The sequence below is a fragment of the Amblyomma mixtum genome, chromosome 1 (assembly GCF_055824585.1).
Source record: "Amblyomma mixtum isolate Tamu chromosome 1, ASM5582458v1, whole genome shotgun sequence".
Classification (NCBI taxonomy): Eukaryota; Metazoa; Arthropoda; class Arachnida; order Ixodida; family Ixodidae; genus Amblyomma; species Amblyomma mixtum.
In genome coordinates, this window is record NC_143012.1 from 166,194,478 (window position 1) to 166,219,631 (window position 25,154).

At 47.8% G+C, this 25,154-nt stretch overlaps 3 protein-coding genes and 1 pseudogene across 10 annotated transcripts in view; 1 reads left to right on the forward strand and 3 right to left on the reverse strand.

Annotated features, from left to right (window-relative positions):
* The window catches only part of LOC149369680 (uncharacterized), a 133,126-nt gene that overhangs the window by 103,417 nt on the left and 4,555 nt on the right, over positions 1 to 25,154 (forward strand). For 2 of the 8 annotated variants that reach the window (XR_016285429.1, XM_089559250.1), the window contains exons 2-4: positions 7,849 to 22,022; positions 22,466 to 22,586; positions 23,816 to 23,976. Coding sequence is in view for 4 of the 8 variants with exons in the window: in XM_089559250.1 (XP_089415376.1) it covers positions 23,840 to 23,976 (137 nt within the window). In the remaining 4 variants the exon portion in view is untranslated. Of the gene's footprint in view, positions 1 to 7,848; positions 22,023 to 22,465; positions 23,977 to 25,154 lie in introns of all 8 variants that reach the window. The other 6 variants (XR_016285428.1, XR_016285427.1, XM_089559246.1 and 3 more) reach the window with 6 other exon arrangements.
* LOC149369688 (uncharacterized) lies at positions 5,865 to 6,897 on the reverse strand (annotated as a pseudogene).
* On the reverse strand, positions 7,798 to 11,551 carry LOC149369689 (uncharacterized). Its single transcript, XM_089559284.1, has 2 exons — positions 11,399 to 11,551; positions 7,798 to 8,160 (listed from the first exon to the last, which is right to left on the reverse strand). Exons 1-2 carry the CDS (start codon positions 11,456 to 11,458, stop codon positions 7,798 to 7,800), a joined length of 423 nt encoding a protein of 140 aa, XP_089415410.1. The 5' UTR covers positions 11,459 to 11,551.
* LOC149369690 (transcription factor Adf-1-like) lies at positions 17,520 to 18,037 on the reverse strand. The gene is made up of 2 exons (XM_089567436.1): positions 17,884 to 18,037; positions 17,520 to 17,641 (listed from the first exon to the last, which is right to left on the reverse strand). The coding sequence occupies exons 1-2, from the start codon at positions 18,035 to 18,037 to the stop codon at positions 17,520 to 17,522; spliced, it is 276 nt and encodes a 91-aa protein (XP_089423562.1).

Consider the following 25,154-nt stretch of genomic DNA (forward strand, 5'->3'; position numbering starts at 1 on the left):
CTCCTAGCAGTTATAGACCCATAGCCCTGACTAGTTGCCTTGCCAAATCCTTCGAAAGTGTCCTAAATATAAGACTAACCTTTGTTCTTCAATCTGGTGAACTTCTTGATATCCATCAGTGTGGATTTAAAAAGGGATGCTGCACTACAGACCACCTAGTCCGCCTTGAAAATACTGTCAGAGAAGCTTTTATACACAAGCAACACTGTCTTAGCGTCTTTTTTGATTTAGAAAAAGCATATGATACTACCTGGAGGTTCGGGATCCTCCAGGACTTAGCTGAGCTTGGCATCCGTGGCAGAATGCTGAACTCAATTAAAGACTTTTTGACTAACCGTTCATTTAATGTTCGTCTAGGCTCAACCCTTTCAAGGGATTTTATTCAGGAAAATGGAGTGCCTCAAGGGTGTATTTTAAGCACAACTCTTTTTATTGTAAAAATGAATTCTCTTAACAAAATTATACCAAGGTCCATAACATATTCAGTCTATGTCGACGATCTTCAGATAGCGTGCACATCTTCCAATATATCTACATGTGAAAGACAAGTACAACTTACAATCAACAAACTGGCAACATGGGCAGACAAGAATGGTTTCCAGTTCTCACCACAGAAAACAGTAGCCTTACTTTTTTCACTCAAACGAGGCTTGCACACAGATCCCACATTACACCTAAACCAAACCACACTGCCTTTAAAAAAGGAACACAAATTTCTAGGCATCACCTTCGATAAAAAGCTTACTTTCCTGCCTCACATAAACGCACTAAAGAAGAAAGCGTCGCTATCACTGAACATACTTAAAGTCCTTTCACGCAAACACTGGGGTTCTGATCGGGTATGCCTTATACAGATTTATCGCTCTGTAGTACGTTCCGTTTTAGATTATGGCTGCATAGTGTATGGATCAGCAAGGCCGTCGTACTTGAAGCGACTGGACCCTGTGCACAATATGGGTTTGCGTCTTTCAACTGGTGCTTACAGGACATCACCAATAAAAAGCCTGTACGTAGAAACCAATGAACCACCACTTGCAGACAGAAGAACAACGCTCACATTCTCATACATTTTAAAGATCCGTTCCCAGCCTAAACACATCTGTTACCCACTCGTTACAAAGTGCCCATCTCGAACACTATTTACCAACAAACCTCTAGCAATCAGACCACTCCTTCTCCGCTTTGAAGAGAAATGCCAAGAACTAGACATAATGAACATATTACCTAATATTGCCCGCAAACCTGATCCACTCCCGCCTTGGTACTGCCTACCATCTGTGTGCGACTTCACATTAACACAATTTCGGAAAAAACATACACCACATGAACAGATATTACAAGAATATTTAGCACTCAAGGAAAAATACAGAGAATACGAAGCATTTTATACCGATGGATCAAAATCGGCGCACTACGTGGGAAGTGCTGTAGTTCAGAATAATTGGGAAAAAATAGTACGGCTACCTGAGTGTGCATCCATTTTCACCGCCGAGTGTTACGCAGTCTTACTGGCTGTAGAAAAAATAATAAATGAGAACATTCAGAACAGTATCATTTACACTGATTCTCTGAGCATACTAACCTCACTTCACCATAGCAATGCAGTGATGCCACTAATCGGGGATATCATACATAACATAACGAGCGCCACAATACAGGGACAAGACATAAAATTTTGCTGGGTTCCCAGCCACATTGGAATCGCTGGCAATGAGAAAGCAGATGAATGTGCTGGAAAAGCTCGCAACAAAGAAATAAAGAAAGTGAACATTCCCTACAAAGATGGCATGAAGTTAGTACAGTTTAAGCTCAGAGATAAATGGCAGTCTGAATGGAATATTGAAGGTAATAATAAGCTCCACTTAGTAAAACCATTTATAGAAGAATGGAAATCATGCTCCCACCAAGAACGTTTCATCGAAGTTATTTTATGCCGCCTCCGTATTGGACACACACATCTCACACACAACTTCCTACTTACAAAAGAAGACCAACCTCTTTGTGAAAAGTGCGGAGATGATCTAACAATAAACCACATATTATTCTCATGTACAGAACTTGAATCACTAAGGAAAAAACATTTTACTACCTTTTACAAAGAACACATTCCTTTTCATCCAGCATTGATTTTAGGCGAAGATGCACTTGTCAGTATACCCTGTGTTTTTAGCTTTTTAAGGGAAGCCAGTATTCTTCACAAACTCTAATTTACTCACCCTGTGCTTCACTACATACAGTTATACACCTCAGCCACTTTCTCAATCATGAGAGGGAGGCTGAGGTCTTTATCTGAGCTGTTGGGAGCCTCGAAATCCTTGCCGAGCCAAGGATGTCTGCAGAGGCGACCCAACCTTTAAAAGTTTCTGCTCTCAGACATTTTTAAAATTCTTGTCTTTCATCAGCTAGTTAGTAAAAATAACTTTTAGGCCCTTTACACCACCGTTTTTATCCACTTTGTTTTCAAACTCTGCTCAAGCATATTTTTTTCATACCTTGTTCTTGGCGCATGATAGCCTTAGCTGCTTATGCGCCAATAAACCCAACACAACACAACCCAAAAACATGAATAATTTAGTTGGTTATAAACAGAAAAAATTATGACTTGCACATGTGTCCCTTTGTACCTTAAGGGAGCCAACTTTCTCCAGCTATGGCCTTCACTTTGCGCTGTGAAAATCTAGAAAACAGTTCCTTGCCACTGTAAGGCACAAGTGAACTTTACAAACTGTGCAGTAGTTGAACGTGCTTTTTTCAATCTTCGACTTTGCGCAATTTGTGCAGCGCTTGCATAAGTCATTTTTGGCCATTTGGTGTACCGATGCTACGGGCTGTGTGAAAGTCGTGATGCGCCTGTGCGTCTGCACAAGTCCTGTAATGCCTTGTTGCCGACTAGAAGAAGTGCGGAGAAGCGAACGCGCTAAAGCCTGCCGAAACTCAAGCGAGGTCATAGCAGGCATATCAGTTGAAGCCTCATGTAGCAAATGTGGGCATTGTTCATTCCATTGTCGAGAAGATCAAAAAATACCCGGAGATAAAATTTGATCTTTCCTCGCCTGTCCACTTCATATGTCACCTTCTGCTCCATCAGGGCTACTCCGCCCTTGGATTTGTTGTATTCATCTACAACCAAAAGACGACGCACATCAATTTTTAAATTTTTTTCCCAGTGCATTGCGCTTTAGAAGAAAGGTTCGGACTGGGAAGATGAAGTTGAAGAGGAAAATAACGGCCCAGTTGTCCATCCATTTTACACACGAAATGCCATCGGCACTAAAAGATGCAATTTCACCTCTTTTCATTTCCTTGTCACTGGGAAGTATGGCGAGGAAATAAAAATTTCACACTTCCACGGAAGTGTGAAATTTCTGTTCAGTTTTTGATCCACATATGGAAAAACCTGTTTAATCATGCCATATATACCTAATGATGGGATGTCTGGCGTCTAGCTGCGGACATCCTCGCTTGATGTCTTCATCGGTATCGCTGCTCGGGCTCGGCTTGTCGCCACTGCTCGGGTCATCCGCACGTTTATGTGTCCAATCGTCCTCAGTGCCGTCCATGGCACTGGAAATCCCCGGTGACCTTAAAACTCTTTACAATAATGTCAAAGAACACCGCACGCCACGCGCTAGCCACTTGGCTAGCTGTGGCTGTGGGCACACCCACATCACACAGTTCCCTCACACACAAATGTACACTGTACACTGACACGAGATAATGCTGCGAGCAGTAGCAGTGGCTAGTGTGTTGCACGAATACCTTGGCCAGCTACCCTGTGAGGAGGCATTCAGCTCACTGCTGGCGACGCTGGAGCTGCCGCTGCAACTGACGACGAACCGGGCGCAGGTATGTCAGCCTCTGGAGACGGGTTCTCCGGAAAAGGTCGACAATGCCATTGCGTACGGGACGCCCCCGCAGGTAGGTGATGTGGCTTGTTGGACCTGGTATGTGGCCTGCAGCCAGAGGTGGGCCGTTGTCATCGAGGGCAGTGGCATCCTCATCTGGCAAGGGGTCATCTAAACAGAAGTTGTGCTGTGCAGCACAGGCTCCAATGATGGAGGCCGCTCGCTCCAGCTCGTAATGGAGAGGCACCGGAAGCGGCTCTTCAGCATGCCGATGGCACGCTCGACGATGGACCTCATGGAGCTGTGCGCTGCATTAAATAACCCATCTGGAGAGGCCGGACTGGGATGGCCTGCCACAGGTGTTAGCAGCCAGGGTTCCAAAGGGTAGCCACTGTCCCCTGTAAGCCAGAAATGATGCTCAGTTAAGCATGGCCTTTGTCGTTGTCGATCTCAACACCCTTGATACAATAGAATATTCATAGGAAGTAGCCCACAGTCAAGCTTTGCTGAACGTGACAGTCATGGGAGTGCTGACAATGCATAATTTAGATGTTTAAGGGAGCATCGTTGTAAGAACAGCCTAACTTCTTACTGATATAAATGACTATAGAAGTGTGTTACTGTCGCCTGCATGCTGCGTTGGTTTCTTAGGCAGGAAGTATGCATTTCAACAAAACCTATGCACGTTAGCTCCATATATGTAGCCGAGGTCAGGGGGCTTTCTCACTGCTTACCGAGAAGAAACTCCCCGTCTGCCAGCAGGCCCTGCTCCACCACCTCACGGCGCTGCCACGAGTGGCGCCACGAAAATGCATCATGGTCCGACCCAGGGCAACGCGGGTCAACGGCAGTAATCCGCATTGTGGAGTCGCAGACCTAAGAGAAAACAGCAGCACAAGCTTAGTTGTGAACGCCCGCCGTCGAGGCCCGAGCTTGCAGCCAAACACATGCAGTAAAAAAAAGGAGAACGAAGCGTACTCACTATCATCGTGTTTAAGGCGTAGCCCTTGCAGCTCCAAAAGGCTGCCTTGTGGACAGCATTGCCCCGTGGCGCCTTGATGGCGATAAGGGTGCCATCCACACACCCAACGACGCCGGGGATGCTGCCGTGGCTGAGGAAGCCCTCCTTCGCCGCCGCTTTCTCTTCAGGGCTGGCCGGGAAATGTACCCAGCCCTCCCGCGACCCCACTTTTACTATAGCCGCTGCCACCCGCCGCACACACTTGCTAACTGTTGGCTGCGTGATGCCAACGCTTGCCTCGCTGCCTACGGCGCCCTGAAACCCCCTGGTCGCGAAGAAGCGCAGTGCACTCAACACTTGCCGCTGCACAGACAGCGCGCTCACCAGCACCCCTCCCAGTTCGTCCTCCAATTGGTCGCACAGCCACAGTGCCGTCTCCTTCTTGAGTCGAAATTGTCGATGAAACAGCTCGTCCGGCAAGTCAAACGCATCTTCGAACACCCTCCTACGCCGTTGCTCGCGCGGCCACCCGCCGCTCATTGCATGGTAAACAGCCACCATTTTGTGTCTGAAATGGTTTGAGACAGGTCGTCCCAGTCTCGAAAAATCGTCTCAATCGGCTCGCTTAATTAGGTAAGCAACTTCAACATTTCTGGCACATTTATGGTGTCAGCCGGTGACGCAAAAAATCAATACGGCCTCTGGTCATGGCCGACCAATTGGAACGGGGCAATTCCTTTCCAATTGAGGCGATTTTGAGCGACTCGTACTCGCACCCCTGCTGTACAATCTCCTAATATGGCAGGAAGGCGGTGCCAGAGTTGCCAACTGAAACCTAATTTTCTACCAGAGGTAACTTAATGGAGCCAAATGCAGAAGTTTAAAGCTTACACGCGCAGTATATCTGTAGTTGCGCTGTGTTTAATTCCAGGGACATGTGTGTCCCGTGTTCCTTAAAGGGTTAATATGCTTTCTGGACTTAATCGCCAGTGCATGCTTAAAGATTCTGTAAGTCTTTATGTCATTTATATTATAGCCTTTTCGACATGTGTCCGGACTCATGCATCCTCTTCTGACAGTTGAGTCTTTCCTAAAAGTGAAGAGAATGCTTTTAAGTACTCGGGAACAAGAACAGCCATGCTGTACTGTGGTAAAAAACACTCACCTCTAAAGAAGGCTGGTGTATTCATATTTATTATACCTTGTGCTTCAGGTGAGGTTCCAGCTTAAAGCCTCTATCTGCCAGAATGTAATCACCTGGAAGAAGGTACTCCTCAATGCCGCATATTCTGGCTATATACTTGTACGAGGCCCTGCCACCATACACATCGGACACATACATTGTAAGGCTGTTGGGAGCTATCACTGTAAGAAATTTCACAGTATTTGATCCCTTCTATGGGCTTTGCGCTCTAGCGAGAAGTTTTTTTAGTCTTCGTAATTGCGCCTCAGTGCAATCAAAGATGCACGTTGTTCGGCCGTGGCCACTCTTCACAAAGCTTTGCGGCATGCTGTCATACACAGCTGCCCATGCCAACCAAACTACAACATCCTCCATTATTCTTTCCATGGTGCAAAGCATATTTGTGAATATTTTGGATACACTTGCAACTATTACCTGGAACCTCCTTACAAGGTCTGCACAGAGGAGGCCAAGTCTAAGCCTCATCAGAGTCGGGAGCAGTTGCTGCTGCTCCCATTTCTCTTAGCTTCAAAACAAGGCTGTTAAAAACTTGACCTGGGATCCCTATGTAAAAAAGTATGTCTTGTGGCGTGCAGTATTGGGAGTGAGTACATAGAGAAGCATGTGAGTGATGCGTGACTGCGTATGTATGATCTGTTGGTGTCTGCTCCCACTGTGTATAGCTGTCCTTTGTCTTGACATGCAATGAAAAACATGTTGAAGTCAAAGTCACATTCTCAGTCTCATTTTTCCAAAAAAGCAGTACCTACTTTCTGTGAGGAATTAACATATTGTCATTTTCTTGGTCAACCACCTGTTGGCAGAGAAGCAAAATGACAAAATTCAGAGTGATGCCTCTTGCATGCAGGGACGTTCGATAAATATATGTGCATGCACACTCGCGTCATCTTCATGTGAAGGCAGCATGCCAGCAGAAGCAGCATCAACCTTTTATGCGTGAAAAGCAACAGCCAGCTTTCTTTCATCTGCAAGCAGCTAAGAAAATAATGTGAGCTTACATTCAGTTCACTGATTACAATTATGTCACTTGCTGAGATGAAAGCAAGGGTAAAACATCAAGAAAACCGACGAGTCTGAACACTAGCACAAAAAGAAAACTGGTAGGCAAAGTAAAAATTGCCAAAATACAAACAGACAACTCTGAAAAAATCAGAAAACCGTAAAAATTCGCTGAGAGAATGGCAAATAGATTAAATGAAACCTAATGAGCTGTGTGGTATAGTTGCCAATAAAATAGGTCTTAATTATGCATAAATACGCATGGAATGCATATGGCTAACCCTGTGCCCTTAACCCTTTCAGGCGCTTTGTACACAATTGTGTAAGTGGCAAACTTGCCGCTTTTTCTGAGAAACTGGAGCACTTAACAGTGATTTCATTATTTCAGTCAAATTGAGTACCCTTCTTGTTGCAAATAAGTTGCTTTTTTGTACCATGTAGCGAATGCAGTAAATAATATTTTACATAAGAGTGAGCTAGGTAGCACTTTGTCTGCCGTTTTTGTGCAGAAGATTTTGCCGCGAGTGAAAACATCGATTGTTTTTGCTCAGTTTCGAGCATAATGTGAATCTTCCAAACACAAAGTGATTCCGCGATCCCTACGGTGTTTACCTGACACACGAGAACATTTTGGTGTTATTATTTCTAACAAATCTGACACTTTGCATGGAATTCTCCACATTGTTCTAAGAACTGACCTGTCACGTTCCTGAATATACTACTTAGGTGAAAAAATAGTTGATTTCAGCGAAAACAAAAAATGGTGCCTGAAAGGGTTAAAAAAATCCTTATGTCGATTCAAAAAATTTCGTGACAGCATTAACCAATTTTTCTTGCAGGGTCAAGTGCCGCTGTCTCATCTCCATTTCTCTGGCGTGGCACGCCTCCAAGCTTTCACGGAGCATCCTCTGCTCCGTGAGCAGAGCTTGTCTAAAGTCATGGGAAGCAGTGCACATCCTTTTTCTGGGCTGCTGCTCGGGGATGCCTGCCTGCCCCTCAGCTCCTCCTTCTTCAGTGGCCACGGATTTGGCTGCAACGCGTTCAACGACCTGGCTGTCGTCCGCGTTCAACGTGTGCTCTTGAGACGCCAGTGCTGGGTTGGCATCCTCAGCGCCACTGTTGTCGGTGCCCACCACCATGTCCACAATGATCTGCATCATATAGAACAGAGAAGCAACAATTTATTATGTTTGCCTGTTAATGTTTTTGCTCCATAGAGAGGTGAGAAGTGTGGGATCATTTCTGCGTGTGGGAAACAAGGATGTCTAGTGACTAGGTGTGAATTGAAGCAGTGATATTGTCATGTGTACTTATCGATGGCCACGCCACGACGGCCCTCGTCGAAATCGGCGCCGACTACTTCGTTGTAAGTGGGGAGCTGTCCCGCCGCCTTCGCAAAATACTCACGCAGTGGGATGGCCCACAAATACAAACCGCCGGAGGCCACCTCGTCACCTCGGCAGGCCGCTGCACTTCTCGTGTTGAGATTAACGGTCTCACGTGCCCTGTAACCTTCGTCGTCTTGCAGCGCTGCTCGAGAGATATAACTCTCAGTATGGATTTTCTGACCGAGTTCGGCGCTGTTATCGACCTCGCCGACTGTCGCCACACCCTTTGTCAACCTTGCCTTGACACGCCGAGCTCCGAGGCGCGCATCTTAGCGGACCACGTGACTTTGCTGCCTGACTCAAGCGTGTTCCTGCTGGTCGAGTCCGCACCGGTTGCCCCTGGCGAAGTTCTTCTTGAGGGTAATGTGCAGCTGCTTCTTGACAGGGGTTTTGGTGTTGCTAGAGGTGTCACACGGCTTCACTCTGGCTGCACCGAAGTCCTCGTCACCAACTTTTGCAGCACACCGCTGCACCTCACCAAGGGCACAGTAATCGGCCTCATCGAGCGCCTCAACACCCCTGTCGAAGCTGAAACCCTGTCTGCGGCTTCTTCCTGTCCGCTCCCTCCCAAGCACTCGGCGTCGCCTTTAGGTGTCAGCATTGCACTGCAACTCTGCTCAGGAGAGAGACGAGCTCATCGCTCTGCTGGGTGAGTTCCACGACTGCTTTTCTATGTCACCAGGGGTTCGCCAGATGCCAATAGCAAAGCACAGAATAATTACCAGCGACGCTGTTCATCCCGTTCGTCAGTCACCTTATCGGGTTTCTTTAAAAGAATGCGAAACCATACAACATCAAGTGCGTGAAATGTTGGCTAATGACACTATCCAACCATCTCACAGCCCGTGGGCTGCTCCGGTAGTGCTGGTGAGGAAAAAAGACGGCACCCTTCGCTTCTGTGTTGACTACCAGCACCTCTACAGAGTCACGAAGAAGGACGTATATCCACCTTTACGCATCGATGACGCTCTTGATCGTCTGCGCCATGCCCGTTACTTTACATCCATTGACCTTAAAAGCGGGTATTGGCAGATAGAAGTGGATGAGCGCGACAGAGAGAAGACTGCTTTCGTCACCCCGGATAGACTTTATGAGTTCAAGGTGATGCCCTTCGGACTCTGTACAGCTCCAGTGACCTGCCAGCACGTTATGGACGCCGTGCTCACCGGCCTCAAGTGGCAAACATGCCTTGTCTACCTTGATGATGTAATCATTTTTTCAAGCACGTTTCATGAACATCTGGTTCACCTGAAAGCAGTCCTGCAGGCTATCAGAAACGCCGGCCTCACCCTCAAGCCAACGAAGTGCCAGTTTGCCTATGACGAACTGAAGTTTCTGGGTCATGTCATCAGTCACGAGGGCGTCCGTCCTGATCCCGATAAAACAGTGGCCTTCGCTTCCTTCCCGACGCTGTTGGACAAGAACACTGTGCGGAGATTTCTGGGCCTCTGCGCTTACTAGACACTTTGTCCCAACTTTTCGGATATCGCCGCACCGTTTACTCGCCTCAGGAAAGAGTCCATCCACTTCCGGTGGTCTGATGAAGAGCAGATTGCATTTGACCATCTAAAACGGCGCCAGCAGGCTTCCCCTGTACTGGGCCATTTTGATCAGAACGCCGCGACTGAGGTACACACTGACGCTAGTAACACGGGCCTCGGGGCCGTCTTGATCCAGCATCAGAGCGGTGCCGAGCGTGTCATCGCATACGCCAGTCGCCTGGTGCATGGCAGGGAAGTCACTACCATGCTCGACGCTATGCTGCCCCACCAGCCAGACGTCTACACTCACGCCGATGCTCAACTCGTTGCCCAACATGCAGAAGAAGCCCGACAGCTGGCCCGCCAGCGAGTCGGTGCTCGCCAATACAACCAAGGCCATTGTGATGTTAAATTCAGTCCTGGTGATTGCGTGTGAGTGTGGACTCCAATTCGACGCCGTGGCCTTAGCGAGAAGCTGCTGAAAAGATACTTTGGCCAATACGAGGTTATTCACCGTATAGGCGAGTTAAATTACGAAGTGCTGCAGATCGTAACGCTGGTGCCCCGCCGCCCGCCTGCCTCCGAAGTTGTTCACGTCGCTCGTCTCAAGGAGTATTGTGACCGCTCGGAGCACGTGGCCCAACTCTTCGCGTTTTATGCATACTTTTCAGCCTTGATTTTGCCTCTGCACATCGGGTCGATGCGTCTTTCGGGAGGGGAGCAGTGTCATGTGTTTAATTTCTTATTTTCCACTTAACGTCATCCTCAACTAGCGGGGAGCCGATCGACGGAGAAGAGGAAGAGGCTCGGTGGGAATCGCTTGTGAGCTCGGCTGCGACCCCTTGGACTGTCTCTGGCGCCTGCTCTCCTGTGGTCCTGGTACTCCTGTGTCCCCACGACCTGATTCGTTTGGACGACCCATGACAATATTAGACAGATTTTGTTTCTGGCACACTTATATTCTTTTGCCATCTAGTGGAGAGAAGTTTCAGGCTTCAGAGACGTTTCAGAGAAGTAATCAGGCTTTCGAAATACATTGGCAATGTTTCTTCCAAGGACATCTTTTCCTTTCTTACTGCCTCGGCAAATGCCTTCAGGGGCCATCTGTGGCAGATTCTGTTGACATCATGACCACACTTGAAACGTAAGGTGGTTGATACTTTGTAGCGCTAAAAGACAGGATGACAGCACTAACAAATATGATGCGGAGAGGATGGAACTAGAGATAAACATCACTATGGTTCAAATGCAACCCAGCACATGCTGTGTGCTATGCAACGTGCAGCAGTTCTAAAAGACAGACGACTAATGTCAGGCTGTTTGCATTTTGTATGTGATGTCACCTTGGCATTTTTATTTAGCATTAGAGTGTGCCACATATTTCATGACCTTGAGATCATAGCTACTCCAATAAAGGCCATTTTCCAAAGTTCACGGTGATGTATATGAAAAGGTGACAAAGTGATAGAGCACCACTTTTTTGGCAAGTGCCTTGCCAATCTTGAATTTGATCTACATACCTCCTCTACAGTGGCTCCCGCAGCACAGCGGGTTTCCTGAACGAGCGAGGGGTCGTTCATGGGTAACGACCCCAAGAATTCGTGAATCCAGCTGTAATGGGGCCATTGGATGGCGCCTGATCCTGTGGTAGTCCCGTTTTTGTTGATGTCCCTAAAAAGGATGGAAAGCCGCGCAAATTTACATAACTGCTGAATGGCAGCGCAATGTGCATTTAAAAGCGACAAGAGAAGCCGTCATTAGTTCTATAGTAAACAGAAACAAGCCTGCCAGATTTTACATTCAGACGCCAGCCAAAATGAATGGAGACTTGCAATGACATCTCGTGAAGCGTGAATTCGAAGCAACAAAACAGAACAGGCGCAGATGAAAAAGCCAAGGCCTGTGTACTAGAAGGCCGTCTAAAAATGCTGCATCGTTAACATGCACAGGCCCGCTAATAAGCGCTTCGTAGCAAACGTCAGTTTACTTACCGGTACATTTGCGTCAAGTTTCTAATCTTGTGCCGCACCTCTGCTGCCGTTCTATCAAAGCCAAGGTCCCGCAACGCCTCGGCGCAGTCTGCGGTGTTCCTCTTCTGGCGCCGCAAATCGTTGAGGCGGTCCTGCCAGCAGTCTATAAGAGCGGCTGTCTCGCGCTCGCTCCAGAGTTAGCGCGTCGATGAGCTGGAGGACACCATCTTTGTTTACACTGACGAGCTGACGAGAGACGGCGGGCAAAGCGTGTAGCGTGGTGCCGAGATTATTTATAACAATTTTTTCATATAAGCAGGCATAGTGCCTGAGAATGTTCTGTCTTGCATTTTAATCAATTAAAACAACAATTGTGGTTTTGTTTTGTTGCTTAGTGTTTATTTTTATAGCTTCGTGAGGGCGAGAGTGCTTGCGATTGCGCTTGGAACCTCAAGCACTCTTGAGGAGTCGGCATCGAGTCAAGCGGGATCGAGCTCGATTGCGCTTGAAAGTGGCCGTGTGACAACCGTCGATCTGCATTGAGTTCGATGAGCATTGACTCAATGAGGATCTAAAGTGCCCGTGTGACAGGGGTATTAGACGCAACGCAGAAAGGGCATCATGGCAACAGTACATATCCTCAATAAAGAGCTCAATATCATCAAAGTAAATGTGGGAGCAGGTGCGGAAATTCACAGGAAATTTTACTCCATTCACATTTCCAATGCTACCAACACCCAGTACTCAAACAACATTAGAAGAGCAGGCCAACATATTGGGTGAGCATTTTTCCAGTTTCAAGCTCATCCAACTACACACATACACTCCAAAAGCACAAAACAATAGTAGAAAAACAAAAACTTCCCTTCAGAACATGCATACATGAAGACTACTGTCAGCTTATTACATTGAACTAAACACAGTTCTAACATCCGGTAAATAGACAGCACCAGGCCCAGACACTATACATTATGCCATGCTTGCTCACCTCTCTGAGACTGCCATAGAGGCTTTCCTAAAATTTTTCAATACAATATGATGAGTGGAGAAATCCCCCAAGCATGGAAAGAAGCAATCATAGTACCCTTCCTAACTACCTCTTCAGGCATTCCCTTGAGGCGTAGCCTATTCCACAGGACTCCATGGTGTACGCATTCATAGGCCTTCACATCCAGGAAGGCTGCCCGCAACTCTGCCTTGACCTGTCGCGAGCTCTATGCACTGGGTCAGGATGAACAGGTTGTCCTCCAACCGCCGTCCCAGGCGAAAGCCCTGCTGCAACTCGTGCAGCAGCTTTTCCCGCTCTGCCCATGCTTGTATCCGTCTGCGCAGGACTTCGGCGAAGAGCCTGTATACAACTGGATTCACCGTGATTGGTCTATAGGTCGCCAGAGCCTTTGTACAAGAACAGCATTCTTCCAAGTTTCCAGCCAGCAGGTATTTCCTCTCACTCCAGACAGGTACTAAGGGTTTCTTTCAATGCCTGTCGCTGTACTGGGCCTAATTTCTTGAGGAGTGACGCTGGGATGTCATCCGTGCCAGATGCGGTAATCGATCGAAAGTTGCCCGGTAACATTCTTCAGCTTTTGATCCCCGACTTGTCCCAACCATTCTGGTACGTCTGGCCCTGGTCCAATTTCCGGATCCGGTCCCTCTTCCGGCATTCCACTGCTGCTACTGAGCTTCGCTCTGACCTGCGCTGCCACCAGCTCCACACTGTCCTTGGGTGAGAGAAGTTGAAGTGATTGAGGGTCACGTAACTGTTGTTTCAGTGTTGTACGGCTGTACAACTTTCTCACATGCCAAAATGTACAAGGCGCGTTCCGTCCGCTTTTCTTTAGTTCCTCCAAAAACTCCCTGTCCGATGTGTGGATCTTCTGCTGTATTACACTAGCCGCTTTCCCCTTATTCTCTTTATACTCCTCCAATAGGTGCAGGATTGCTTGCTCGGGCTGGTTTGTTCTCAGAGCCAGTCGGTGTCCCCGGCACCCCTACTTCCGTTCCTTGATTGCCCTCTGAGCTTCACCATCCCACCAACGCTTGAGAGTGCACCTGCCCCGTTTATTACCCCTACACCGCTTGTTGTGAAGCATCTACTACACCCGTTCTACCAAACCTTCATAGTCTTCCGGTGGTGTAGTTTCCAATTCATCTGCTAGCTGCTCGACGTCTCGGTCAGACAGGAAAAGCCGTCTATCTTCAACAGTCCTTAGAGTCCGGGCATTTCCACCAAACTCCAGCTGTATTCTATTGTGGTTGCTTCCACAGCTAAACGTTCCATCCTCGTCGATAGTCATTCTCGTCAGGCATCCGTACAGACCGAGCGACATCAGTGTGAAGTTTATCGAGGACCTCAGGTTGGCTATAAATGGCTGGAGCTGGTGATATTGATGCCAATGTGGATAACGGGAGGTCGTGGTGGAGGAAGAAGTTTACTGTGATGATGATGACTGCGACCCTGGGCGCCATCCATGGACGGCATTTGGAAACTCCTATGCGCTTGCGTGGCCTCCACGATCAAGCACTCCGTTGCTCAGAGCCGGAGCTGATCGGAGAGGCCATGGCACGTGCATTTAGAAGGCTATTCCCGTCTGGGCCATGAAAAGTTTCGGTGCGGCCCTTACACAGATTTATTTTTTTTAAACATTTTTTAGGGGTGCGGACCTTACACGCGTTTTTACTGTACATGTGCAGATTTACTGTGCATGGAATGCCTTAGGGGCAAAATTTTCCATTGATCCAGAAAGTATACACATGGGAGAGAAATTCGAATCCTGCATGTCTGAACATCGCAGTGATTGTCAGGAGAAAAAGAAGTGCCAAAGGAAGCGCGAGCGTGCTAGCTCAAGCAAAGAAGCAATAAAAGGAACAGCTAAGAAGGCAGAGTGGAAAATAACGCATGAACGCTCCGCACAAGTGACGTGCGGGAATAAAGTGGAAAGCTGTGAGAAGCTGAAGGAAAAGCCAGCAAGTGGCCACTGTGAAACAGAAACATAGCACCCTGACAGATTCAAGGCGGCTGGGTGTGGGCAAACATCCAGTATTCCCGCCTGCAGCCTACAAGGGTCCTGCGTAGAAAATACATGGGCTGCGCATGGGCACATCTGTCGTTCCCACATCTTCCCCACCTGTATCCTACATATCAGATATAGAAGGGCTATGCGTGGGCTACGTAGTGGCGAAACATGCAGTGTGTGCATGAATGACCCAGGCTACACGACGGGGAAGTGCGGGCAACCCCAATAGGGGCTTCCCATGCATCACCATTACGATACTGTGGAAACAGCTAGTATATTTCTGCCTGCAGCCTTCATAAGTCCCGTGTAGATTACTCTGGATTTCGCAGTGCAGGAACATCACATGCAATTTTAGCGATCATTGCCCGGGTGACACCTATCGAAATATATAGTCCCACGTACATTAATTAGCTGTGTGCGGGAAGCGTTGACATTATCACATTTATCCTGGCTGCATATTCTGCATCACATGTAAAAGCTGCGTGGGTGCTAGTGGAGCATGGGCGCATGAAAGATAATCCAAGTCACACAGTGGAGAAGTGCAGGCTCAGTATATGGGCTGCTCACTTGATCAGCATGTTAATAAACCCAAGACAGATGTGGGCAAATAGCTATCATTCGCATGTTCAGTCTAAATAGATCCTTCATTGAGTGGCAGAACTTGCTATTTATTGAGGACACATCACTTGGAACTCGGGAGTAGAAATACTGAAAGCTGCATGTGATCAGGCTGCTTCACTGGTTCATGCAAGCCACCGTTGATGCTCTGGCACTTAAGACCTGTGCACGAAGCTATTTGGGGTAGCCAGGTACACTTAGATACCGAAAAGTTTAGCAAATTATGCCAGAGCAAACAGAATAACGCAGAAAGGGTTCAAATTTCATTTTAGACTCAGCCATGAGTTGGTCATGGAGCCGTGAATTCCATGACATACACTACCAGTACACTAGTTTGCTAGGCCTGTGGAAAAGCATACAGTTGGCGCCGACAGATGCTTTTACCAAGTGGCTCTAGGTTCAAAGAGTACTTCATCCAATGTGAGCAGCAGTCATTGATTGATGTACTGCGCTCACTATTTACAACCTCTTGGAATTCTACACAAGGTAGCGCCATACAACAGGATGGCATTTGTGTCAACTGAGGTAGAGACATCATTCCTGTAGCTTTGCGCCCAAGCTGCCCTCCTGCCAACAGACGAGCTGAACAGAATATAGGCGAGTTGAAGAAAGCTCTAGCATGAGAATAGCATGAACCAATGAACATCACAGCGACGCCATTCTTGTACTGGTAGCACAGAACAGTCTACCAAACAACAGGAACAAGTGTCAGCCTTGAAAGGCTACTTTCTTCCATGAAATGCCTTAACACTGCGACCACACATTGCTTCAAATGGCATCACCTCTCACAGAAGAAAATCTATCAAAAAACCACCAGCTAGATGCAGGTGGGAAGGCCAAGGCTCAACAATTTCTTCCAAGGGCAAAGCACGTGCCTGCAACCGTATGTAGCAAGGCCAGTGGGCCAACATTCATGTTGGTTCAGTGTGCTGGGAAGCTCATGCGGCATTACTTGCATCAGATAAGTGCCATCACAGCCAAGCAGCAAGACAAAGGGCATCATCAACCCTTGCATGTGATACTGAGCAAGGCAAGCTAATTGATGTGCAAACATGTCGCTGGCACATCACAGGAGCAAGGCATACCAGGGCTGCATGTACTGAAACCAATGAGATACCAAGACCCTGTTTAAGAGAGGAGGGGAGTCATTTCCAAGATTTAGAGAACGTTTTGCAACATTTTGTCTCCACTACCATCAGAGTAGGTCTTCAGGAAGGTGCACACAAGCAGCCACAGTGTTTGAACAGAACCATAAACGTGGGGTTTGCTGCCTCTACCATTTATGATGGAAAGTAATTACAACATTTAAAAATATACACCCATCATAGAGAGGAAATAAGACACTTAAAATTGTACTTTTACTAATCATAATAAAGGAGCAAAAATACAACACTCGAAATACATTCCTACTAACTACATTTCTGCTCGCTATGAAGAGAATATTCATGTACATCTACCATGATACGCTTGTAGCTATCATGGAGAGGGAAAACAGTGCTCAAAAATAAGCTTTAACTAAGCATGGCAAGCTAACTCAAATAGGATAACAATGATCCACTTCAACTCATTGTGATGAACGAGGGGCAATACAACGAACCCAGACTTCCACAGAATTTTCACACATTTGGACTGAAAACACTCCACAGGCAACATCCTCATACCAGGTGAAGCATTGTCTGTGCGGAAAATCTAACTTTTCTGACAAAAGTGGAAGAGAGATGAAGCTCCTGGAATGAAGGTGCTCATGGCCAAAAATAAATTGTGGAGTCAGTTTTGTCACCCTGATAATGCGGCCATTGCTTAATAAACACCATGAGTCTTTCTCCACACCAGCTTTCAAAGAAGATATATCTGTTGGCAGCACTCTCAATGGCGATTCTCTGGGTGAAAGGTTGGCACTGAGGAGAATTCGAACAGCCACATGCAGACATAGAAAGTGCCTCCAAATGGACTTACGTTCTACTGCGAATTGTGTCCCACAGAAAGAGCAGCCTTTCGTTGACGTCTCTTCAATTTCTCTTCAAGTCTCTTCAAGGCTAGGTTGACGTCTCTTCAATTTCTTCCACTACAGCACCGCTCTTGCTCGCCTGCATGCGCCCTTTGAACACCCTCCGGAATGTGTCGCATAGATTTTTCCATCTGCTTTTTACATCAGGAACTGCGTAGGCATGAAAATCGCAGTAAATTGGCTATCAGGTGAAAGCCTGTATCGAAATTAATCATGCATTTGGCATGCAAATCTGCTGCCCGGCAGAGCGCATATCGATTACGATCGCTCGACGTTACACAGTTTGCCACGTCCTAAAACACAGCACTTGCGAAAAGCCGCACTCGGCGTACGGTCAGCATTTCGTATAGTCAATGGCACCAACTGAGTTCTTTGTTTACAAAACCACTCACCTGTTGCACCGACGGCTGCGGCTACTCGGCGCCACGCCGCTTCTGACACGTTGCGCGCTTTGTAGTTTTTTTGTTGTAGGTCCCAAAGAACCCGCTCGCACTCCACGGCGTCGATGAGCCTCTCGTTGAATACTTGGGCTTGAGCGTGTGCCATGGTAGTGCGAAGAACCTTGCCAACGCAAAATGCAGCACTTTCGAGAAAGCGCCTGAAATTACCGGCAGTGACGTACGCTGCCGGATTAGCTGCTATTGGCTAATCGCGTAGGCAACTTCCGGGCGACGAGCGAAATTTTCTGTGAGTGCAGATCCGAGCGATACGACAAGTGACACGGGCATTTCACTTCGCGTGACGGCGTCGCTTGCTGCTGTCGCGTTCGCGTGAGTTTTCGCGTACATGGAGTTCAGGCTTGAGTCGGGGCTCCCGCAGGCAGAGGTGTCGCGGGCTCTCGGCATGACTGCTACCTGCCGGGCGCGCGACGTGCTGTTGCGAATGGCGTAACAACGACTGACAGCAGCTCGCCGCCTGCGCCCAACCGATGTCAATGACAGGCCGCACGCGGCGCGTCGCACTGATAAGGGGCAGAATGCGAGTGCGCAGAGCGCCAGCGTCATAATGACGTGGGGGCGCGTTTCTCGGGGCCGGCCTGTCAGCCTGGATGCCGGCCGCCGGCGTCAGAAAAACACGCTAGTATTATTTGTTCACGTTCGTAACAAGCCCAATTGGAATTGATGAATGCCAAAAATGAATCATTTTTGAGGATTGTTGGCTGATGCCGAGTTGCTGGCAGTATTTAATTCGGCAATACAAGCAAATTTCATCCCATGACCGCTTTATTTGCTGCATGGTCGCCGCTCGCATAGCTGGCATATGCTAGCTCCGCTGTTGAAGGCGTCGCGAAAATCGAGCATATCTTTATTTTATTATGGGACAGGTTAACAGTTAAAGGGGTGACGAGAGTAGTACCTTTTACAGCGCTGACCAGTTCCGAAGCTCCCTCAGCTGTGGTATCGATAGTATCGATGCGAAACCAGGTAGGCTTAGCGACGACCAGGGCCGCCGGCGAGCTTCGCAGTTCATCGCCCGGCGCGCCCGCAGGCGGCGTCATTGCCGAAAGCTCGGCATGCTGCCACTGCTGTAATATAACAGGCAGCCTTTCTGATAGCATGGCTGTTTTGTCTTTTCTGGTGCAAATGTGAAATACATCGAGCCTGCAGGCCGGCCGGCAAGCCTGGATCCCGTCTGCTGGCGTCATAAAAATGAGCTAAAGATTTTTATTCACGTAAATAATAAACTATGGGAGCAAGAAGTGTGGAAAATAGATCATTTTTGAGGATCGTTGAACAATGCCGAGTTGCTGGTAGAAGCAGCAACTGTAATACGAGCAAATTTCTTGCCACAACCGCCGCTGCCCGGCCGTTACGGTCCGGCTTGCGCGCCTGGCGTCCGCCAGCTCCACTGCCGAGCGCACCGCAAAAATGACCATATTTTTTGTTGTGAGACGATGCTGTTGACAGTAAAGCGATGCCAAAAGCAGGCATTTTATTATAACCCAGGCTATTTCCGAAGCGCTGTCCACCGCTGCTTCGATGCGAAACAGGCCTAGCGACGACCACGGCAGCCAGAGAGCAGTGGAGTTCGTCGCCCGGTGCGCCTGCGCCCAGCGCCGTTGCCGAAAGCACGATACGTGGGCAGGCGTGCTTTGTCGCCGCCCGAGTACAGCCGGCAGTCTTTCTGATAACATCGCTTTTTTGTCTTTTCTGGTGCGAACTTCAGTAGCCAAGCAGAGCGCAGGCGCTGGTGTGCTGTGGCAAAGTGTTACACCGGATGTGGGCCGGGCATGAGTCTAGCGGCGCAAGGATGCTTGCCGCTCCGTGACCCTGCTTGCAGTAGGCGGCAGTTCTATATATCGGGCCTCCGTGCGTGTGATGGCTAGGAATATGGCGGCCTCTTCAGCCTCCTCCAAAGTGGCAGGGGGGGATATGTGAACGGTGGCAATTGGTTGGAGGGAAGGGTTTGTGATGGCTACAACCGCGTCCTCACCTGAGCATGCGGCATCCACCCAAACAGCATGCGGTTCCGTGCCATGTCGCTGGCTACTCGGTGCCTAAACACTTTCATGGCCATGTAGAGTACATGCTGTGGGGTGGAACCTCGACAATCAGACCTGCGGATCTCGCTCATGGCGTGTGTGACGGCTCGGCACTGGTGTCCACGTCGGTGTGGCTCACCGACGTAAATCTGTGGGAACGAGGGCTCCTCCGCATGTTCGTCGTAGAGAATGCTCAGAGGCTTCTTTCTCTCACCGGAAGCAATGACGAGAAACTTGTCTTCATCCCATATCAAGGTGTGCTGAGCCAGCATCATGGCTGTGGCCGTCTGTATGGAATCGTTCAGGTCTGCTAATTCCGGGAGTGACTAAATTTCGTCCTGCTTGTCCACTTCTACGATATCACCCAAACGGCAAAATCGCACTTGATGTTGTGGTGCTTGTATCGTCTCCTATCGCAAAACACCTTGAGCCACGGCAGCAAATCATATTTTCTCACTGCCCCTGCCAAGTATGTTGTCTTCGCTAGGATATGCCGCTTCGGATGCACATTGAGGGCGCGGTGTGTTCAATGGGACTGGGCAACGATGTAACCATCTTGTCCACGTCAATGCAAATGTTCACAACGGGTCCCTTAATGCTATATTGACCTCCGCCGTGCACCAGTTGTCACACTTGCATCAAATGGATTCGAGGAGATATGAGTTTCACACTCACCGCATTCAGTTGTGGAAGGTGCGCTGGCTTCGAGGGATATTTGTAATCGTTGGTTGTTTGCTCCTTGGGGTTTGCTCCGGCCTTGATGTGCAGTCGGGCTGGCGGGCCTTTCATGAGACCAGCGCCCTCTGTGAAAAGGTTGGAGGGTTGCTGGAGGAGTGTCGGCACATCCTCGAAGACTTGTTTTGACATGGGAGCCTTCAAATACATGCTCAGCACGTGAATGCGTTTGTCTGTCAATTTTTTTCAGCAGGTCCCGACCACAAAGACTAGGGCCATTGCTGTCTAAAACAGTCAGACTGCACTGCACTGTTGTACCTTCATAAGATACTGGCATTGTCAGTGCACCGAGAAGCGAGTGCACTGATCAGATACGAGTTGTATACATGCTTTTGGGAATGATGCAAACTGGGGAGCCAGTATCGATGTCCATCATTATTTCGATGCCATTCCTCGCAAGCGATTTTCTGGGGGGGGCGGGGGGTGAGGGAGCGCGGAGTTGTCAAGGACTGGATTTGTGACATGCTGCTATCTCTTTCTTCGGTTTCTGTTGTCTTTGCCGTTACTGCTAGCATTCTGCTTCTTTCATTTGCCGCACACATTTTAGCTAAATGCTTTAGCCGTGCACACTTGTAACATTTGCTCTTGATTAGTCAACAAGCCTTGGTCTTATGACCATGCTTTATTTAATGGCATTTTGGAAAAGTGAAATCTTGTATTAGCGTCATGTGCTGTTGCCTTTTCACTACTATGGCTTTTGCACACTGTGTTAGCGCGAAAGTCGTCTGCGCACGGGGCACACCATTTGACGGCTCTTACCATGTCTTGGCGCTGCGCGTACGGACTCTGCAAAGAGAATCATGAAGTGCTAAGCCGAAACCTGTCCTACCACAAGTAAGTGCCGGGCAAGTATGTTGACAATTGCGCAGCATGTGGGTATTTCGCTGAAATCATGAAGTTGCGTCTGCATGCTATGGGTGGCCACCGCCCGGCTTCGAAATCGGCGGGAAAATTTCAACTGAAGGTAACATAACTGTCGCTTGTCGAGGTACTTTGTGCTTCTAAAAAGCAGGTGCCGAAATGAGAAATTTGCAGTTCTGACAATAACAAGTTGTTAAGTTCAAAATCATGAAAACTTTTTTTCCCGTTTCCTCACCTGTAGCAATGTGTTCAATGCACAGGTTCCCACTGGACAACACCGACTTACTTTCTAAATGGCTGCAAGCGATGGGGCAACCGGACTTCAGGCCCAGCAGATACCAAAAGCTGTGCTCGGTTCACTTCATGGCAAGCGATTTTAGACCTGGGCGTCAACACGTGCTGCATGAAGGCGCAGTGCCATCGCAGTTTCCACACTACACTCGAGGCACACAGGTAAGTATGCACACACAGACGCACATATTTATTGGATGCCATCAATTAGCAAGCACACAACATAGATAATAGCAGCGGCCAATTTTAGGTACACAAGTTCTTGGCTCAGCAAGCAGTACAAAATGAAATGAATCTTCACTGCCAAGATGATGCAGTGCAGGCACAGTGCTAATCAGGAAGTGTGATGTAACTTACTATAGATGCCATGGGCGGGGGGGGGGAAGGACTGATACAATAAATGTTACCACTAGCATTTAAAAACACTGAGCACACCCGGCAGGTATTTTACAGAGGGATTGGGCTGTGTGGGGTGACTCGACACTGCAATTTGAGGCAACCGCTTGGCCTTATTTAATGCAAGTGACATTGGTCTGATAACAGAGATTTTAAAGATGTATGGCAATGCCACATGAGAAAGTTTAACACACGTTTTTCTCTGCCAGGAAGCACCGCAACCCAGTGGATGTGCTGGCATGGTCCCACGGGGAGAAAAAACACCATCATGCTCAACAGCCACCAGGAAAGCATGACCACACCTACAGCCAAGAAATAACCGAGGACAGGGTGAAGCTGCTTGACAAAAATCTTACATCCGCCCGAAAGAAATTTAAAGTGCTGCATGACAAAACGACCAGATGCGGAAAAAAAAGTGGAACATTACAGAATGTCATTGAGGAGATGAAGGAGAAAAATTTGCCTTCTCAAGAAGCTGAAAAAAAAGCTTGAAGATTTTCAGAATCTGCCACAAGAGATTTTAAAAGGGTGGTGTGAAAATGCAGCAACAGAGCATTCTTGTCGCAGAAGGTATAGTGACGAGATGAATAAGTTTTCTTCCACACTGTACTAGTATTCATCACGGGGATATGAGTACTTGGGTACACTGTTTCCTATGCCCAGTGTACATGCTATCAGGCAGTGGCTACAAGTTGTCAGTGGCTGGCTGGGCTTCTCTGCTGAAGCGCTCAACGACTTATAGGCCAAACATGGGCAAGAGTCGCCACGGAAATGCCTGTGCTCCATTGTACTTGATGGCATGAGCATAAGAAAGGCTTGTGAGCTTGATGCTTTCAGTGGCCGTCTCATCGGTTATGTAGACCTGGGGCACCCTCAAGACCCTGAAAATGTCGCTGATGCGCCGTTAGCAACAGAAGCACTTGTGTTCATGGCGGTTGGCATAGCAGCACCATGGAAGATGCCATTTGGCTATTTCCTCAATGCTGGTGTCTCTGGTGAAGAGCTCAAGAACTTGCTTCTCGATGCCATACACTGCATAACCGACTGTGTGCCGACAGTAGTGGCTGTTGTGTGTGATTGTCTGAGCGCAAGTGTGTCGATGGCAAAGCTGCTTGGCTGCGAGGTACACGAGCAGTCATACAATGACCTGAAGACCTTTTTTCCCCCACCCAGAAAATCAGCAGCAAAAAATCTTCATGCTTTTTGATGCCTGCCATGGCATAAAGCTGCTCAGGAATCTGCTTGGCGACAAAGGTGTTCTGGTCAGCAGCGACTATGGGGTAAGAAATACTACACTTTGCGATGAGAAAACTGAAAAGTGTATTCAGTTGTCAACAAAAAAAATTGGACGGTACTTATGCTCCGCCTTTAAGAGTATGACGCTAGAGCGTTAATGGCACTCGTCTGCAGCTCCTCTTGCGGGTCCCTGTACGTGTACGTACACTTTGTTATTCGCTCAATTACTAATCCCTTAATTCCTGCTTTTGTTAGCTCACTTATACTGATTAGCATACAGTCATAAGCAGCCATATTATAATCTTAGTGCCCACCCAACATAGGTATGAAGTACCACTTCGACAAAGATGTGCCTGTGCCTGACTGGGGATCCAAAGGGCCTGGGTTCGACGCCAATCTCCTGCCAACTCGGCCATGTCATGTGGTCTTGTGACATCACACAACCCGATGAGTGCCCTCCCATGTCACCTGCCAACTACCAGAGGCATGCCCATCATTTTTTCACTCACGATGCTGGCAACAGCGATGCTAGAGTTTTTTTTCGCAGAATGGGACCCTTAATGCTGTCCTGCTAAAACACCCCATATAATGCCTGTACAAAATAATAAATGACCTGCAGGTCATCGTTTGGTACACAAACTAAAGCTACTCACAAAGCTGCACTCACAAAAGATGGAGATTAAGGACAGTGAGGAGAAATATAATCCTGTAAGTGATTAAGCTATAAGAAACAACAGTCACATCAGACTTGGATGTCTGAAAAGACAAAAGAAAAGAATACCATGCAAATGCCCTTAACTGTGCCATGGCTTTGTTCATATATCATGACCAGGCTATTAAAGCATATAGCATAAAGACAAAATAAAAGTGTACGAGGGGGTACCCAAAAGAAACCGGACTTATTTTTGTTTGAACTTATTTCTTTACATTTTAAGCACAGACCTTCAGTCTCCTTCAAAGTATTCCCCACTTGCAATGATACGCTTGTCGAATCTTTCATTCCATTTTTCAAAACATTGTTTAAATTCATCTTTTGTGATGCTTGACAGTGCCTTCGTCGTTTTTTTCTTCACCTCAGCAACATCAGCGAAACGCTTTCCATTCACCTATTTTTTCATTCTAGGAAACAAAGAAAGTAGCACGGGGCAAGGTCGGGAGAGTATGAGGGTTGAGGAATAGGGGTCATGCCATTTTTGGTCCAAAATTGTCGTAGAGACGGCTGTGTGAGCAGGGGCATTGCCATGATGGAAAAGCCACTCACCCGACCGCCACAAATCTGGCCGCTTCCACCGCACACTCTTGGCCAATCTTTTCAAAACATCCAAGTAGAAAGCCTGGCTAACTGTCTGACCCTGCGGAACAAATTCTCAATGGACGACTCCTCTCACGTCGAAAAAACAAATCGGCATTGTTTTCAGGTTTGGTTTCACCTGACGAGCTTTCTTGAAGCGAGGTGAATTTGAAGTTTTTCATTAGCATGATTGTTGCTTTGATTCAGGATTCGATTCAGGAACACTTCAGTTGTCCCCATAGCGTCGTCCTTGTACGTCTTTCTTAATATTTCAAGAGTTTCCATTCAACTTTTTCCGAGCAAAAATCAGAATTTCACCGGCGCGTGCTGTTCACGAAAATCAGCCATTGCAAAAACGACGTTCACACAAA